General features: G+C 31.4%; 1 protein-coding gene across 1 annotated transcript; it reads left to right on the forward strand.

Annotated features, from left to right (window-relative positions):
* The first annotated feature begins 1,010 nt into the window (after window positions 1-1,010).
* Window positions 1,011-4,115, forward strand: LOC143042802 (uncharacterized). Its single transcript, XM_076215262.1, has 3 exons — window positions 1,011-1,255; window positions 2,980-3,177; window positions 3,911-4,115. Exons 1-3 carry the CDS (start codon window positions 1,122-1,124, stop codon window positions 4,062-4,064), a joined length of 486 nt encoding a protein of 161 aa, XP_076071377.1. The 5' UTR covers window positions 1,011-1,121; the 3' UTR covers window positions 4,065-4,115.
* Window positions 4,116-21,088: the final 16,973 nt, after the last annotated feature.

Here is a 21,088-nt window from a genome sequence, read left to right on the forward strand (position 1 = left end):
GGTCCATTAAACTCGTTAAATAAGCGACTTTTTCCGATTTGTCACTTCACTATACGTGATATTTTCATTTTCAAGAGAATAGGAAAAAGATAGTGAATAGGCAACACGCCATTATTTACAGAAAGTAAGTAGATCTTGACATTGTTATCGTTTATGTATTGACAGCAGATAACAACCGAAGGCCGCCAATAGGTCCTTAATGCAGCGAGAAAATCCCACATCTGGAGGCATGCACCATTTTGCTCCTGAAGAAAAGTGTATCCAGTAATAATGGACGTCATACTAAACTCCGAAATACATAAAAGACCTTAAAAGTGTAAAAATCATACAAGGCTTACAAATGCCAGAGGCTCCTGACTTAGGACAGGAGAAAAAAAACGTGGCGGGTTTAAACATGTTTTTGAAATCTCAACCTTCCCCTTTACCTCTAGCAAATGTGCATAGTTTTGGCCACAACGACCCAAAATTTGACAATTTCGAATATCGGATATTTCTTTTGTTACACTACAGATTTCCTTAAATACACAGGAACAGCTGATCCTTTTGAAGCACTTCAATTTAACACTGGTCATAAATAGTATTTGTAATTTTAATCACTGGTTCTGTTTAAGCTGACCACTGTTCGTCTACACAAGCCAATTACGATAAATTGACCACGGCTTATAATTTGCCTAGCCAGAAAACCAGATTCAAGCCACCATGTTTTCTTTTAATCAATTTATGATTATTGAACGGCAGTATACTACTGGGACTTTATTCACTGTGGTACTCATTACACTCACTGTCATTTTGAAAAGAAACATGACGAAGTTTCAATAACTTTGCATGACCTAAATCAAATTCGAAAACGCAGTTAAACATATTATCAGTACCTATAACAAACTTAGATAAACCTCAGATTATTATGACCAATTTAGAAGTAGTATCTTATTCTAATACATGACCTTGATAATCGTTAGAAGAAAATGAGTTATAGTAAATGATGTTAAGACTATCAATTGGTTCATGGTCATGGTGATTGTCATATTAGTATATAAACTTCGGTAGAAACCAAAGTAGATATCGTTTTGAATTTCCAGACCGATTTATCTTCCATAGGGAACCAGAAGGAGGATTCAGATATGCTGAGAACTGTGTTGCTGATTAGTTGTTTGATATCTATCAAAACAGTTGTTTTCTGTGCTGATTGTGATGAGCAAGCATGCCTAACGAATATTTTTAATGCAAGAGTGACAAAAGCAGAATATTATATAAGGTATGTAGTTATTGAACAAGCCATTTTGTTATGCGGACTTATAAAACTATGGGAAACCGTCAAGTCACTTTGTCAGATTACAATTTCACTGTCGTTTCTCGATAAATCAGGACTCACACTTTTCGTCTGATGTCATTTATATAGACTTATGCATGGTCATTTACAAAGCTTTTTTGAGCTATAACATTCGCATAATGATAAATAGACACCAGCAGGAATAAGGAAGTAATATAAGAGTACTACGTTTCGAAATACATTGTATACATAAAACTTGCCATTTGTAGCTGCTTTAACTCTTCGTTGTCCGCATTAAAAAAAACGGATACATAACTGAATAGCCATTTAATTTGCGATTCTGTTTTCTATAAAATCTTCTGACGGAAATTTTACAGTGTCCGTTTTGTATAACTATCAACAATCTCGTCAATTTCGTCACATTTGTCGCGAGCTTTGTCCTTGCCGATTATAATTGATATATGAGACGTCCTTTAAATATATTCGTTGTGAACATGAATGAAATAATTGACACTTGACGTTTAGCAACAACAAAAATATAAATCAACCGACATAATATATCATTTAACAGTGTAGTATTCCTAGAAAAGAACATCATATACTTATTATTTACAAATGAATTCAGACATGTCAGTGTTGAAACTTGGGTAATGCGGTCAAATAATTTTGTTTTACACACCACCCTGAACTATTAACTTTAGTGACTGTTCAATATTATAAATACAGAGATAAAATGCTGACACTCTAAATTAATGTGGGAAAGATTTTGCATTCATTGTTTTCCAATATTGCTTCCATCCTGACATTAAAAAGAAACTTCTGATTTATAATGCAGCCATATGGATTTACATACTAAAGTGCAAATATGGTAATTTTTTATTAATACGGTCAAATAAGTTTGATATAGGAGTCAGCCTAATTTATCAAAACTACTAAAATTTTGTTACGTATCAATGTTTTGAACAAAAGGAGGACATGTTGGCACTCTGAATTTATGCAGACAAAATTTTGTAGTCAATAGGTTTTCTATGCGGCTATTTAGATTTACAAAATAAAGTGCAAATATGGTAAGTTTTGGTTAATGCGGTCAAATAATGTTGTTGTACAAGTCAGTCAGAGGTATCAAAACTACTGAATTTGTGTTTATACGTATCAGTTATCAATATATTGAATAAAAAGAGGACATTTGCTGGCACCCTATATTCATACGGACACAATATTGTAGTAATTGTGTGACATTTGCATTATACATTAAATCCTGACATTTACACTGTGTCTTCATGTACATTTAGATATACATGTTGTTTATCTTCAACTATACTTGGTATAGTGTTTAGGTTGAGCTACAGTTTAACGGTGTAGAATAATGTACATAAAGTTTATCCACAAAACAATTAACACATTTCCTGAAAATAAATCTGAACAAAAGTTTTTATTTGTATACTTTTTCACTTGTTTTTGACAAATTAAAGAAAGTTTTAGATAAGATATCAGCATGTTACAGTCCATGTTGTAAAATATTGGACAAGTCTTCGGACTGCGTCCTCCGACCTATCCAATAGTTTACAGAATGGACTATAATCGTCTTATATCTTTTACATAAATAGTTGATCAGTTAAAAAAACAAGATATTATTCGTTTGTTTTTTTAGACATCGCAAAACTATTGATATTTCCAAACGATATGTATTCGAATTACTTTATTTACAGACCATTGGGTTCATCGTGGTCGGGTTCTTCGATTGGACGAAGGAAAAAGAGACACGATTATCATTTACACCACGCAGGGGTTGTTGTGACACTCGACCAGTACGCAGTAGGAAGAGATAAACGGTTGATACACAAAGGCAGTGACTATGGTGATGCTCTTGATACTGTCATTACGGATGCTAGCTACATGGGATCAAGGTTAGAAATATTGAACAAAAATATTGTTATCGTCAATTATATTAGTATAACAATATTAAGTATTTAGACATCACAAATACGACCAGATATCATCAAACATAGATAAATTTTCTGTAGTAAATAGGCTTTTTTTACGAATATAAAACTGGATATTTACCGAAAATAATTTGTCGTGATTATATGACTATCAGAGTGAAAAACAACACTTTATACGTTTCCTTCGTCCGAATAGCTTTTTCTTGATTTATCCTCATTAGTTTCGCTCAAAGCCACATACTTGAAAGTCAAATAGAAATACGCGTTATAAACGAAACCGTTGAAGAACCTCACAACAAAAAAAAAACGACCTGAAATATTTACCAAATCCATCTACGGTCAACTTTCCCGGAACGAGTTGAAAACATAATTTCTTATTAATCTCTGAATCTACAAGTGAATAATTAGAAAAGGATTGTCATAAATCGAGTGTGTTATGTTCCGAATAACTAGCTACTGTGTTGATAATACCCTCGAGAACTGATAGTCTATCAGTAGTAGTATGCTTAGATATTAATGTTGTCAATTGGTTTTACACAATCATGTAAAATGTCCGTGAACATTTATTATTTGAACCATTTGTATACACTACTTAATTGACAAAGATCAGTGCTAATTTGACTAACATATTACTAAAATTTAATTTGTATTTAATAAAATAGCTTAAAGATTAATATAATTTATCGTGCATTTACAGCTGGACAAAAACAAAAGTAAAGTATCTTTCGACCTGTCGTTACACTGTGAACAGTTTCATGGTAGCAGCTAAAATAACATCTCCGTATAATTTATTTGGACCAAACTGTCAGACGGCTGCAAATGCAATATGGGACCTAATAGAACACTGCTAAAAAGATTCACCAAGAGCTTTAAGATAGATATACAATAAATGTTTTCCTCTATTCGTTTTTTCACTGTTTTATTAATTTAGTTTTAATAATTCTCTTGCAAATACAGACAGTAATGCAACAAGGAGTAGTTATACAATACAATAATATTTTATTGAGCTAAAAAATACATCGGAAATATCCAATTGATTTGTGTTATTATTTACTTGAACAAGATACATTTATTTATCGTGTTTTGGATTGATGACGATTTGTTCACCGAAGAAAATTCATATTTCCTTACGAAAATATATCTCTTCGAGGGTGAAGAACTTTATATCTTTATGAGCTAACGAGAAAGACTATTCTATTCTACTGCCATTACTTTCTTTTACTTCATGATTTTGTTTTAACAAAATCTGATACTTTTTTAATTAAAGATATTAGTGAGAAAAAAAAATATTTCAAAATCCTATATAAATAACTTCAAAATACAACATAGACACAAAATACAACATGGACACAAAATACAACATAGACACAAAATACAACATGGACACACAATACATTTCGCAAAGTTGTGACTCAAAACCAATACGTGAGCCTCACCTTGCTGACCTCTTCTTATCTTCATATGAATTTGAATTCCTTCAGACACTTATCAAAAACTAGAAAATCAAAAAAGCCAGGTTATTTAATTTCACTTTCAGATTTATTGATGATGTTTGTTTACATTAACAATCTGGACTTTTTTTATTGAGTTCCAATAATATATCCTCCTGAAATAGAATCTAAAACCAACAGACACGGCTTCCAGTGCCTCATGTTTAAACCTATACCTCGAATTTGACATACACAGTAATTTTTGTACCAGAATCTATGACAAACGAGACGATATCAAATTTGAAATTATCAATTTACTCTACCTTAGTAGCAATATACCAACTCCACCTGCATATGGGATATAAATATCCCAGCTTATTCAGTATTCCAGAGCCTGCAACTCCTACTCAGACTCAGAGCTATTTTTGTTTTTTATGTCGATTTTTCAGTTTTCAAACTTTTTTCTTTTCTCCAAACTGTGCTCGTGAAGTAATGGTCATTCCTCTGGATTCGCTGCAGACTTTTTAACAATGACAACAGGGACGTTCACGCTACTCGAAGCATCAGATAAGTCGTTCATTCTAGCATTTGTCATTTTGTCTCTTTTACTTTGGTCTCTCTGTTCAGCAGCAGGTTAAAAGTTTGCAACTAACTGCTTTACATGTCGGTCCGTTGTTACGTCTTTACCGGCTGGTTGGACTAATAATGTATTGTTTGTTCAACACGTATAATTAACCTAGTATGTGCATAATGAATAATACAAAGTAAAGAAAGGCGAACAACGGGACCTGTTTTTTATATTTGTTTTGCACATAATTTATTCATAAATATCTGTTACACATTACAATCTAAACACTACCTGTACCTATAATTGACATTTAAAATTGCACTTTTAACAAGTGGTTTACATTGTAATGTCTCGGTCAGTTTTAATTTATGATTTTTTAAAAGTCTGCATAGATGATCATAGAACCAAAAATATCAGTATCAATGTTTTATATGTCTATTTCGAGGACTTTTTTTACTGACATTACGGTATGGTTTTTCTCATTGTTGAAGGCCTTCCGATTGACTATAATTGCTTAAATCCATTGCATTCCAACTTTAGTGGATAGTTGTCATATTTACAATCATAGAAAGTCTCCGTTTTTTTTAGTTGAAAGGAAGTTCCGCAAAAAAATCAAAAATTGATTTTATGTCCATTTTGTATAAAAATGCTCAAATTCACAGATATTAAAGTTTTTTTTCTGCTAGACAAGAGATCACCATCGATTTTAAATTTAGAGTATCAATTCTCTGCGTGTCGCCATTTTGACCATCCTCTCCGTTTTTAACCACGATATGTCTATGAACCACAGAGGACCAAAACCACTGTAGCCTAATGTAGTCGCAATCACGTGTCAATATCGTGTCAATCGTACGGTTGTTTTATTCGACTAACTAACTTGATACGGAAAATGCTTTTTTTTAAGTAACCAAGGTCTGTCGTTTTAAATTGTTTATATTAAAATTGGCGAAAAAGTCATAGTTCAAAGTAATTTAATGAGCATAAGTTTTCCGTGAAAATTGTTTTCGAAAATCTAATTTGTTCATAATTCTTTTATGTAATAAACTTATTTAAATAAATTCGAACCTTCCCTTGTCTGATCACCAGCATGGCTATTACTCCAAAATGTATTGTGAGGTGACACTTTCAGGTATTCAAGCTATTTTCTGTCGGACTTACAAGTTCATGCATCGTTTCACTTCTGAGAGTATTGATCAGTGTACACGACCGATAACTTAAAACTTTCCATTTTGAACTAGCAGGTGTATAATATACATCTCTGTCTTGCGTGTCCGATAGTGATATACTATAGTCATTGCTACTCATACGCTTGTTGATAAAAAAAACATTTCTGGTGTAAAGAATATTATTTATAATATCTAAATAATTCCAAAAAAAAGATTTCATAAAATAAAAATCTGTTTACACATTTTTTCCAAGGGTAAATTTTGGGAAATGTAAATACTCGTTGTCAAAAGTGAAAGACAGTTTGAAACATACAAGAAATATTGATTTAACAAAAAAAATACGCACTTGTCGACCATTCATTCATACGCCTGGATAGAAAGTTACGGAACTATAGACAGTTGCAATTTAAAATTATATGCATGTTTATATTGAACATAAGAAAGATACAAACATTTTGTTTAATTTGGGTTAAAAGTTTTGTAAATAGACTAGTTCTCGTATGACAACAGTATGAAGGAATGTCAATAGACGAAGAAGAAAAGAAAAAGGGAATCAATTTGAGTAAAATACAGGTCGATATTTAACTTGCTTTGGTTCATCGAAGTTATGAACATAGTAAAATCACAGATTTCTATTTCAATAAGATTGTTCTCGAATTGTTGGGTATAATGGATAATAATGTGAACATGGTTCTGAAAGTACATTATGCCTAATTTCCTGTTCCGACATGCATGTTATATATGCCACTGAACAAACACTAATTATTCTAAAGGGCTGTGAATATCTTGCTGGAAAACTATTGAGTATCAAAGTAAAATTAATTTCGGGATTTATTTTCTTTCTTGGTATTCAATAACAGAAAAAAGAATAAGCTGCTTGTACGCTAAATAGGGGTATAATTCTTGCCAGATAAAAGACTTAGATTATATTAAAAAATAGGGAAACATGACATTAAATTGGTTCTGCCTTTTTGTTAAACATAGTTAAAAGATGTGTGTCTAAAACGACACACGAACCCTGTAATACTAGTACGAGAGTATAGCATGTAAACATTCCTTCTCAATAATATGGTTGTATTGGAAATCTTTTCATACACTCAGATTGACAACTCATGGTCCGATATGCATGAAATATTTGCCACATGACGCCCATAGTTCTTTCTACATTCATCATCTTATTCTTTGATATTGCTGTAAACATCGATGGTTCACACCCAAACAAAATGGGAGTAATGTACCTTCAAAGCTTCTCCGTATTATACACTTGTGAAAGTTAATATATAGATGAAATTTCGGAATTGAAATGAATCTACATCTCACAAACAGGATTTTTAAATAACGATTTTGAGTAATCACCTACCAAACCAATATAAACGTATTTCAAGATATAACCATGCAGGAATTTAGTTTTCGTCAGACGCAAGAACTCATCACTATCATAAACGTATACGTATATGCATGCAGTTTCAAATATCAAGAACAAGCGGTCGAGGTCGATAGTCCGTTTCTTAACTGTTCAGAGTTAGACATGTCACTTGTTCATTCTTGGAAGCCTTCATATTCCTCGTCCGACGATGGAAACTCTTTCTGATTGTGTTGACTATAAATTCTTGTATGGTAATTCTGTCGTTTATCTGTACAAGTGGTTGCATGTCCTCTCCTTTCCCAACAAACAAACTAACAAAACGCTACTAGTCTGCTTTCTCTGGGGCTCCTCCTCAATGGCGCTTATACGCCAGGAAACTTACATGTATACTAATAATGATTGTTTCAAGAACAACGATGTAGGGACGAACTATTTTAAATTCGTCAATATCAGGTATGCATGACGAAAATATAAGTTTTATTACAACTACTGTATTACTTATTTGGATTAATGACGGCTATCATGTTCAGCATTGCACAAATATTATCATAGAATTTTAAAAAGAAATGTAAAAAAAATCCTCAAACAAACTAATGTATTAGCTTAGATTTATTATATTGTATATAAAACCGTTTATGAGATAAATGATAATTGGTATTCTTTTCACAAATAGTTCCTGTAAATGATTGTCCAATGAATTTAATTATGTAAGAATGAAAAGTTAAAAAAAAAGAAACTAAAAACATGCATGTTATATGTTGTATGTTTTTCAATTAAAAGCACTCAAATTGCGATAGTTTTACGATTGTTAGCATTTAAACACAGCCAGATTTAAATACAAGTTAAGAAATTCCGGTAAAGTATATCAAACAGATGTGCAATGGTAAACCTTATCAAATAGGGAAATATTGCATTTAGTTTTTATAAAAGATTAAAAGTACTACTTTTTACTTCATATTTGAATCTTTACGCCAATTGCCGCTTAGAAAGTAATAAAAAATTGTTTCCTTTTATTTTTTATACACTTTCGGAATTACGAATCTGATTTTTGTTTTCAATTAATTTACACAATTTAATTATTGTATCTTTATTCTCATCGTGTATTAAATCTTAGTGTAGTAAATACGGCATACTCTTTCTGATCCTTTCTGTTTATCCTTTCCAATTAACAACATTCATACCTGTGTACGCTTGAACTCACACCTGCGGATAAATAGCTACAAGGTAAACTAATTGACCTCAAGCCGAGGAATATACAGTAACCTTTACAAAATGATATATACACACTCTGCTCCCACATAAGTTGCATCGAAATGATTATCAAAATAATAAAGGTAAAAAGAACGGAAATATTTTCAGTTAAATATCAGTAAAGATGTTTAATAGATATTTTATGAAAAAATCTCAAAAATAATTAATGAAATCTATTCGAAAATATTTACTAGAGATAATTTTATAGGAGTTTAATTCAATCAATACAAAACGGTATACGCATATTCATTTTCGTTCATTCTTATATTGTGGTTAATAACTACGACCATTCGTCAGATGTGTGCTTTTAATTACGTATATTGTCGATAAGCTATAAGAGTTAAACAGATTTTACTTTTTCCCAGAATTCAACACATCGGGGTAAAACGTCACAACCGATTCGAGCTCGAGAAGGCCAACCAAAAAAGTTACAAATACTTGATTTTCTCCGTTGTCAGAAGGAATATAAATTTAAAACTTTGCAAATGTGTTTTTATGTTAATATGAACATAATTAGATGATAAGTCAAAAATCGCGTAATTTCCCTTTATCTCTCAATATTTACAGTCTTGAAACCATAGCTTATCAATAATTTTACATTTATTTCTATCGTAAGTATAGCATGTTGTGTTAATGGTACATTTATGTCCTAAATAATGCAGTTTTATTCAAGTTTATATGTTCTTGCATCTGCATTTTTGTATTATTTATGCGAAATCTCAAATTTCAATACACTGATTGTATGTTACAATTTGCTATAAACCAATGACTGCATCATATAGTTTAATTATTAAATTTGATGCGTGGTAACAATCTTTTTATAAACCCCTATGATATACACCTCGTAAGTTATAGTTTTTAATGAGTTCTTCATGTTTTTATCTATTTCAAAACATCGGTGAAAATATCAACCTATGGTAATCTTTTTATCCAATCTCAATTATATTAGTTTAAATATACTAAAATTTTGTTTGAAAGGCCATTAGGACTTTGACATTTAACAGCTCTCACTAGCCGTGTTTGGAACATCATGCTTGTGTTTAATGTTTTGTTTCTGTTGCATTACTGATTGTTTAACCAACTTGTCTGATTTCATACTTCAAAAAAGAATTGATATATTGTTCCAATTGTAACCGTGGTATTTTACATCACAGTGCATCGCATCCTATTTTATGTGTTGAACTCGTAAAATCAAAGGTACGTTAGAAAAATAGTTGAAAGATAAAGTAGTCTGACATTGTCAGTAACACAGATTATTTCAAGTATAATGAGAGCTTCGACTACATATACTTCATTTCATGTAAAGCCCTCTTTCATTGGAAAAACTCCATATTTCGGCACTGGTTCATATATATTTAACTTTTGAATAACAATGTTAAGTTTGATAAACAAATGAGTATTCGTTTTCTTTAAATCAATGATATTTTATATATTAAGGCATTTGAAAGAATTTGTTTTGCAAAATTTTAATTTTCAAAGCCCCCAAATGTTGCTCTAAGTAAAAATGTTTGGTTTATGTTTTTTTTTTGTCAATAGATCTACGAGTTTTGAACAGCGGTATACTACTGTTGCCTTTATTTGGCCAACATAGTTTTTAAAGAAGTTGAAGTTCAATCATCTTGAAACTTAGTACAAGTGTTTCATATGATATGATCTGTTTTATTTAATGTCAAAGTAAAGTTGATTCCAATTTGACAGTCCAGTAAACATAAAAAATGATAATGCGAGTGGGACACATTGTTGTTTAGATAATTTCTTACTTTTTGTTGTCAAAGTACCACTAATATGATTAGAAATATCAAACTAAATCAGACAGACAGAAAGAAATGTTATGAAAAAGAGTCAAAACTTTTGATTAAAAGCCAGCTTTAATGATCCGATACCGATGACGTCTATAATTCAGATGAGTTGCACAAATATCCTATTTATAGAATAAAAAAACAGAGCTGGTTTATACACAGTATTAAATATTGACGTCTTCTAACATAATAGGTCGGTGTTTTGACTCATTTGGCGTATTGACATCTATATCTCTGTAAATATTTACTATCATTTTTCATTATTCTCAAAATTACATTTTTAACATGTTTAGATTTACGCTACAAATCTTATCACTACGTTTTACTAGTCTTCGCGTCCTGTTATTATTGATGTATTCATGAGTATTTGACACCTCATAAGGTGTATCAAAATCGTAGCATACGAAAGAAAATATGGGATCACCGGACTTATTTTCTTGCTACATAAAAGAATAGGTAAAAAGTAAAATCACAAAAATACTGAACTCAGAGGAAAATCAATTCGGAAAGTCCATAATCACATGGCAAAATCAAATAACAAAACGCATCAAAAACGAATGGACAAGAACTGTCATATTCCTGACTTGGTACAGGCATTTTCAAATGTAGAAAATGGTGGATTGAACCTGGTTTTATAGATAGCTAAACCTCTCACTTGTATGACAGTCGTATCACATTCCATTATATTGTCACCGATGCTTGAACAAAAAAAACTGACACAACAGTTAAAAATGTCAAAAATAGGGATACAGCAGTCAACATTGTGTTATCATATTAATCACTATAAAAACAACAAATGTAACGAAGAAGCACACATCAAATTAACATCCTCATTTTGATTATATTATACGATTTTATTTGTCTATGTAAAATGAACCCATCAAGGAAGGAGGGTTTTGAGTACTAGTGTAAAATTGCGCGTTTGAAATTCGCACAGGTAGACATGAAATAATTTTGTCGTTCAAAGTATGACGGGATTCATAAATACAGTTAGTCAAAATAGATATAACAAAAACTGACTAAACAGTATAAAGTAATAATAAATAAAATAATAGTGTGGTTCAAAGTATGACGTGATACATAAGTACAGAGTCACGTCAAATGTATATCACAAAAAAGTTGGTTAACAGTAAAAGTACTATTAATAAATAAAATAATTTTGTCATTCAAAGTATGACAAGACACATAGGCATAGAGTCGCATCATAAAATAATTTTGTCGTTCAAAGTATGATGGAATACATAAGCACAGAGTTAAGTCAAAAAGGATATCTAAAAAAAAAAATTTAACAGTAAAAGTAATATTAATAAAGACAAATAAAAGAATAATATAACACATTATTAAGATGATAATCAACGTCAGTAGCAAAATCTATACTTCAAGACCATCGTGTATTATTTGTGAAGTTGATACGGAATATTTATCAACAAGTTATGGGTACCTTCCGATGAACTTTTTTAGAAAAAGGACGAGACGTTCTTTGACATACCCCTGGTTCATCAACTTTCTGCTCAGACATTGGTGACGTTTAACAAAGTCTGAGTATGAGCTGCAAGCTCTTGAATACCGAATAAGTTGGGAAATGTATATTCCATATGCAGGTGAAGTTGGTATATTGCTACTAAGGTGGGGGAAATTGATAATTTCAAAATCAAAATCGTCTCGTTTGTCATAGATTCTGGTACTAAGATGACTGTGTGGAAATGTATATTCCATATGCAGGTGAAATTGGTATATTGCTACTAAGGTTGGGGAAATTGATAATTTCAAAATAAAAATCGTCTCGTTTGTCATAGATTCTGGTACTAAGATGACTGTGTATGTCAAATTCGAGGTATAAGTCTAAAAATGAGGCGGAGGAAGCCGTGTCTGTTCTCTCTTTAATTTCTAGTTCTGGTGGATATATTAATGGAACCCAATCATAAAAGTTCGGATTGTTAATGGAAAGAACATCATCAATATATCTGAAAGTGAAATTAAATAACCTGGCTTCTTTGGTCTTCTTGTTTTTGACAAGTGTCTGAAGGCACTCCGATTCATATGAAAATAAGAAGAGGTCAGCAAGAAGAGGCGCGCAGTTCGTTCCCATAGGAATGCCGACAATTTGTTGAAATCTACCTCCAAACTCAACAAATATGTTGTCGATAAGAATTTCCAGCATACTGACCACTTGTTCTTTTGTGTATCATGTTTTTACCTTTTTGTTTGTCATTATTAACGAAATATGCCTTATGAAATCCCAAAGTAAAAAAATTATAGCGTATGCTACCATTTTTATGTTGAAAGGCATTGTGGATTATTTCACACGGGGAATGGTGGTATACATGGTTGAAAATTCAAAAGTTTTGATAGAACTAACTTCAGAAAAAGACCTAGATTTAAAATTGTCTAGAAGTTCTTTAGAATTTTTAAGAATCCACATATGGTTAATACCACTACGTGAGTAAACAGTTTCACAGTATTTCTGAAGACCCTCTTTCACTGCGGATAGAATTTTAGTCACTCTAATGGACAATTCTTTAGTGGAACATGAAGATGAGCCAGCAATATACCGTTGTGTGTACGGAATTTTATGAAGCTTTGGTATCCAATACAAACAAGGTAAGTCCTCCGATTCGGTGTTCAATGTAATGTTAATTAAAGCCATGAAGGACTTATGATTTGCTAAAATCTCATCCTTGTCAAATGATATGTCTTTTTACGCGGGATTACCTGAGTGCTCCTTTATACCCAATTCTTTTACAAGACATTCGTAGTAATACGATTTACATACAAAGACAATGTTATTTGAAGCTTTGTCCCCAGGAACAACAACATATTTATAATGAAGAGATGATAGACATTTCATGGCCTCTTTGTCTCTGAAAACGGACTTTAGTCGATCGTTCTCACAGTTTTAGGTAAATTCACAACACTTTATATAATACATGTTATGGAGACACTCTATCTGAGTTATCTCCACTACTATCTAAGTTTCATCCCCTTATGTTGCTTTGTTGAAAATGAAATGAATCAAACAAAAATAATGTTGGTCTGTTTGGGTTTTTTTAACAGCAATAATTATGATAAAACACACAATTTCTCTATCAACATGACAAATTTTGCAAATTTATTACATACTACTCTCAAAATTTGCACATTTCATTATATATTTAGACCATTTGTTATCTGGTACTTCACAATCCAAGATATCCCGACCACCCTAATTGTTTTATTATTGGATATCTATTGTGTTTAGTTGTGTGTGATAACGAAATTGTTTAGTTACACCAATATCTAATGTGTTGTTTGAAACATTTCACAAATACGAAAATATCTTATAAGAACAGTTTATAGTTATCGAATGTACCAGAATTATAATTTAATATGCCAGACGCGCGTATAAGAAAAGTTAACCGATACTATTTAAAGAAAAGAAATTCACAGAAAATGTTAACAACAGTTCCCTGAAAAAGTCTAAATTAATAATAAAAAACAGTTTGTGATTCAAATTTTGATTATTTCTTTAGATAGTCAAAAGTTTAGTGTGTAATCGATTACAAAGTCATTTTTAAATATCCCCACACAGGAAGTGCATACAATTCATTTCTTTTATATTAATTCATTAAAGTTAAAGTGTATTCGTAAGGTAATTTATTTTTGCAATGTGAGTTTTAAATGAACTATAAATAGAAACGAAAGTGGATATTAGGGAAGTCCCCGTAACTAGGTAAATAACAAAAATGGCAGGTAATAGCAAATTTTCCTCTCTTCATTACATAAGTTTCTACAACACCCATGGTTCCTTTACAACACTCTTAAGTTTAAACATTTTCACCAAATATAACATCTATATATATATATATATATATATATATATAAAAGTCTATAAAAAGGACCAACCAGCAAATTTACTATGTACCGGATCGTCTAGAATAGGCGATACTATGCAGATAAGGAAAAAATTATATCAGTCTAAAGATTTGCACAACGGTACTGATATAAGGTGTTATTAAACGAAAATGTTGTTATAAAATCGTGTTGACAAATATTTCGGCTCAACAAATGGCCTTCTTCTTGTGTCACAAGTTTTAACAATACTGATACATAATGTATAAGGTGTGAAAATAGATCAGGTGATAATACAGGTAAGTTTTGGTCGATTGATTTTAATCCTGAATATCATAATTTAAACAAAACACTATAAATCAATATACGTGACTGTGTATATTAACAATAAAAATAAGTGAAAACAAAACTGTTAGTATTTCTTATTGATGCCGTTTGGGTGATGTACATTAAGTTCCTTTATCCAAAAGCTTTCCCGAACCTGTCGCTGTGCATCACTCCAGTGAATGTTCTGTTCAATCACTAGAATTTTCATGCGGTTAAAGTCATCAAGTTTGTGATCTGACTGTCTGAAGTGCTGAGAGACTGGAAGAAGTGGCTTCTTAGATATATCACTCCTATGGCCATTGAGGCGTTTGTGGAAAGGCTGCTTTGATTCACCAACATATTGGAGGCCACAAACCGAACATTCTAGTATGTAAATAACATTCATACTTTTGCAGGTAACATTGCAAAATATCTTATAGTTATTTTCGGTTGCCTTATTTTTATTGTTAATATACACAGTCACGTATATTGATTTATAGTGTTTTGTTTAAATTATGATATTCAGGATTAAAATCAATCGACCAAAACTTACCTGTATTATCACCTGATCTATTTTCACACCTTATACATTATGTATCAGTATTGTTAAACTTGTGACACAAGAAGAAGGCCATTTGTTGAGCCGAAATATTTGTCAACACGATTTTATAACAACATTTTCGTTTAATAACACCTTATATCAGTACCGTTGTGCAAATCTTTAGACTGATATATATATATATATATATATATATATAAATGTGGAATAATTGCAAATAAGACAACTCTCAACAAGAGAAAAAATGACATAGAAATTAACAACGTTATGACTATATACTTTGCAATGCCTATGTTGAATGAAATATGCTGGCATCTCGCTAGGATACATTTATTTCGCATTATTTTTATAACAAGGTTCTTGGAAGGAAAAAAATCGTTTATAGATATTTTTAATACGACAACAAATAATAAACCTTAAAGTACCAAAATTTGAAAACATAAATACATGGACAATACTGTTTACAACATTGTACAAAGTGATATCACTCTAATTCATATAACGGAATAACGTATAAAGTTTTTCTTATGCAATTAGTTTGTAAGGATAATCTTAATTGGACGTTGACAAATATTTTGAGGGGTTAGATCAACGTTCTAGTAATCCGTAACTAGGAGAGCCACCATTTTGAATTACGATTTTTTGTGGTCTGTAATTTCACAAAAATAAACACACCTAGTCACATTTTTAGCTCCAAACTCTCCTTTCTGTCAATATTGACATCCTTCCGAAGCGTATGAAAAGAAAACAAAAATACGTTTCGTATTCATGTTTGACATACAGAGTATACATATGACGTCACATTGTTAAGATGCTAAAAACTGTTTCCTTTATTCAAATTTGATTTTACTGTCGCAAATATCCGTTTATCTATCTCCGCTCCGCGTCGTTAGGTAAGCTCATTTTACGACAGTAAAATCAACGTTTTACGAAGGTCAAGCTTAAAATACAGAACAGTTATCTCCTAAATATTTGAAAAGGATAAGTCCAATTTAACTCAATCATATAAAAAGTAAGAAATAAGTGCTTCATTATATTCAATTTCATTACGTTTATCTTTCATTGATTAATGCTGATATAATGTTTTCATTTTATTGACACACTCAATACAATAGGAAAACCACATATACGGTAAACTTAAACTAAATTGAAAACAATGTTATCATTAGTAAATGGTACAAAGGTCTATCTGCTATTTGGTAACATCACCAGATCACAAGATATGTTGGTACGGATGAATGTGGAATTAGTGTCGAGAATATATAGCAATATAACTATTTTAAATATAGCTTTCTCCAAATGTATTCCAAAGGTGTGTTAAAACTTTGAACTCAATGAATCTGACCAACAAAGAATAAGATGACATTGAATGCAATTGTTAGATGTAATATATGTATTTCTGTGTTTCTTTGTGTTAAATATGTGTTTGTGTTTATAGTGATTAAGATACTTGCTGTACTTAAACATCCTGTCATTATGTTAAGGTTTGTGATGTTTTCGTATTTTTGACTTTCATTTTTGCTAATTCGCTTTTTCTATATACCTTTTGATAATACTCCAAAACACATAGCGTGGCTCTGTGCTTATATATCCCGTTATTGTGCTCATGTAAAACATGTTTACATGTTCGTCGTTTACTTTTGCTATGTACTTTGTCTTTATGCCTTTTATATTTCTTTGATACATTATTGACGTGGCACTGTACTTATACATCCCGTCATTGTGTAATTTTACTATCATAGGAAATTGGTGTATTTTTGTCTTTAATTGTTGCTATTATGTTTGGTCTTGATAAATATCATAATGCAATCTTGACTGTTGTACCCATATCTGTGACATTTTTACCTAATATGCCTATTTGTTTTGTTCCCGAATCGTTGACAACATAATGGAATTGATGCGAAATGCCATACAAGTCAGAGTTATAGCTAGCTATAAAACCTGGTTCAATCCACCATTTTCTACAATAAAAAATGTCTGTACCAAGTACGGAATATGACAGTTGTTGTCAATTTATTTGATTTGTTTTGTCTTTTAATTTTGCCATTTGATTAGGAACTTTCCGTTTTGAATTTCCTCAGAGTTCAGTATTTTTGTGATTTAACTTTTGTTTGACACAATAACTATGTTATCACTCTAAAAAAGAATTAATATTACACATAGAATGAAATAAATGCAGGTCGAAAGAAGAGAGGAAAAAATGTCCGTGTATTTCAGTCTACAGAATGTAATAGGCACAGTATCCCTGACGTAGGAAAAGCTATCTGTTTATCGTAATATATTAATGGAAAAAGCCTCTCTTTGGTAACACAAACCTCATTTTACGGAATATTATCGGCTATAAAATTAGAAAACTTTCCACGTTGTTATTTTTTTCTAGCCATTCTTAGCCGCAAAAGACTATCCAAAATTTTCAGTAACTAATAACATTTACACAAAATCCAGAATGTTTTGTAACCGAGCTAAAAAATTTCTGACATGAAAAGTATGTTTATTCAACTGTACTTGTTTTCACTCGACCTATTTGAATTGGTCTGAAGTTTGCTCGAATGTAGTCTGAACAGGTACTCGACTCCTTAACAATTTAAAGAATCTTATTTGAGTCTGATCTAGACTAGACTAAATCGTAACAATCGACATACAATTCTTAATACATCTTTTATATTTTTGTGCTTTTACGTGTACGATTATCATTTTTACTTGATTAAAATTTCCCTTTGTTAGCAGTACGACACGCAGGTACTGTATCAAAAAAAAAACATTTACTCAGATAAAAACACTTAATGAAAATCTAAAGGTGTAATGTTGACGCACATTTTTCGGACTGTGGAATGCAGTCATTAATTTTTTTGGTTAAAACTTATACATGAAACATTGACACAAAACTCGAGCTGTTACAAAAATGAAGAATGAGCTTGTATCACAAGTAATATCTTAGGAGCTTATACAAAATATTATTGTTCCAGATATAACGAATGCATTGATCAAGTTTAAGGAAGTTCGCAACTATATTCCAACATAACAAGCTTTTAAACAAAAATTTTAAGTAACTATATGATAGATAAATGAACGTAAAATTCAATACAAAATGAAGGGTCTGTGTGGTTATGTTCGAGATATACTTCAGCGGGTTGTAATTCTTTCTAGATTGTTTTAATTTTTGAGACAATTTTTATTTTTTTACAGAATCATCAACACAAAATGCATCAAAGCTATCTATGTCAGAACATTGTTGGATCAAAAGAGCATGTAAAACACTCAGATTGATGAATACTATCAGCGACATTTTACGGAGCAACACGCGGATGACAATAATAACAAGTGGAAGTTTCGGGGAGAGACTACAAATGCGAGGTAGTGATTTAGATTTAATGTCGGTATGGAAACCGATTGAGGTTCGTGAAGACACCGGCCTTTATTGCAACGAAGATAACGTACATGTACATTTTAAAATGGAACTGGAAGATACACAGGCAGGTTTCACTAAGTTGCGTCTGGTGCACAGTAAGGTCCTGGGTATTTTAAAACTCTGTAATGATATTGGAAATGATCTCTACTTGTCAAATCTTTTATTTAAACAAAATTTTTCAACCGCCAGCGTTTCGATCGTACATGGGCCATGTGTGACTGATGACGATGGTTTGCTTGACTTTGCATACTGCTTACACAGTAGATTATGGATAACACCAGCAAAACAATGGGTAACACGATCAAATAATTCATGGCCGAGATACGATGTTAAACAGGATATTGTAAAACACGGGGTTCTCTTTGTACCTATAGGTGTAAAAGGATCTACACAAGAAGAATTAGAATGGCGAATATCATTTTCCATTGGTGAAAAACTACTTATCTATTCATTTACACATACACAATTATTATGTTATGCACTTATAAAAATTGTTCTGAAAGACGTTATATCTTTAGACATAGATTGTAAAGAATTGCTTTGTTCATATTTCATGAAAACAATTTTGTTTTGGATATGTGAAGAATTACCTTCATCAATATGGAAACCTGAAAACTTAATTTATTGTTACATGAAATGTTTTCGAAGGTTTATATATTTTGTTAAATACAAAGTTTGTCCGCATTACTTCATACCCGAGCATAATTTATTTGAGTGTAAAATAAAAGGACATGCACAGGAAACACTTCTAAATAAGTTGTATATTCTACACAGTTATGGTTGGCAATTTATATTAAATTCAGACCAAATGTCGGATTTTACTGCATTGGCATCTGATATAAGAAAGGAATCAAGTTATGTGTATGCCATGGGTGTAGCAATATTTTTAAACTCATTTGCATTTTACATCACATCTTTTCACGCCACTAATGATATTAGTTTGGAAAAAGTGATAAACAAGGTATTAGCAAGTAAGAGTTCAAAAATCAAATACCTGTTCACATATTATTTGTCTTATCTTCCTTTAACAAGTGAGCGATATTTTCCAGTGGAAGATATTCCATGTAATAAATATACTTATAAAGAGTACAATACATGTATGAGTACTCTCCTTCGTAACACACATCATGACGCTGTGTCTGGATGGCTGATGTTAGCTTCGTTTTTCTATAAAAGAAAACAATATAATACAGCTCTTCTGGTTATTCAGTCTTCTCTAATAAAATGTACACCGGAAAAACTTTATGGACTTATGGTGTGTTCAGATATTCATTATGAGCTATTCAAGTCAGACTTAATTAGGAATATGACTATTGTTCAGTTATGGAAATTCTTTCTTTTAGGTTTTGTGTCCATCAATATCTCTAAGTTACAACCGGATGAACTACAATTAGAATTACAAACAGTGATTCCTCCAATAGTATATGCTCACTTTCTTCGTTTTTCATGCCATTTTCACTTAAAAAAATAGCAGACATTGCTGGGATTGTTTCAGGGATTTAAGATCGACTATAGAAAAAAACAATTTAATAACTTCTTTTGATTTGAAAAGTGTATCTTACAACATCCTTGGTATGTGTTTTCAATTGTTAGGAGACATGGTATCAGCAAGACAAGCTTTTATGAAATCTATAGAATTATTTCCAGTTATAAAGTACAACAGGGCATTCCAAATTTTGTCATTGTTAAGCTGAAGGTGATAACTTTTCATGACTTGTCTACTACATTCCATCAACTGTATCTTTGATCAAATGCTATCAACAGTCATATTTAAAATTCAATGTTTACTTAGTTATTCTATTTTTTTTTTATGTTTGTGAATAAGACGAAAACACATGATAGCAATATTCAAAATATAAAGTTCTGATAGATCTAGTTTTTATGGAACGCCAACACTGTCTTGTTTTAATCATTTTCGTAATATTATGTGTATTTACCTTTAAATGATGTGGAGGTATTCTTATATGTCCAAACATCCTTGTATGATGTCCAAACATAATTTTGTGAAGTGCATATATACTTTTGTGATGTAGTGCAAACATACGTATATGATGTGGAAGTATTCTTATATGTCCAAACATCCTTGTATGATGTCAAAACATAATTTTGTGAAGTGCATATCTTCTTATGTGGTGTAGTGCAAACATACTTATATGATGTAGAAATGTACTTATATGATGTGCAAATACCCTT

Source organism: Mytilus galloprovincialis, chromosome 8, assembly GCF_965363235.1.
Source record: "Mytilus galloprovincialis chromosome 8, xbMytGall1.hap1.1, whole genome shotgun sequence".
Lineage (NCBI taxonomy): Eukaryota > Metazoa > Mollusca > Bivalvia > Mytilida > Mytilidae > Mytilus > Mytilus galloprovincialis.

Coding starts and splice junctions, on each gene's coding strand:
- LOC143042802 (XM_076215262.1), top strand. CDS start 1,122: ATGCTGAGAACTGTGTTGCTGATTAGTTGTTTGATATCTATCAAAACA. Junction 1,256..2,979: donor AAAGCAGAATATTATATAAG/GTATGTAGTTAT, acceptor CTTTATTTACAG/ACCATTGGGTTCATCGTGGT. Junction 3,178..3,910: donor GCTAGCTACATGGGATCAAG/GTTAGAAATATT, acceptor GTGCATTTACAG/CTGGACAAAAACAAAAGTAA.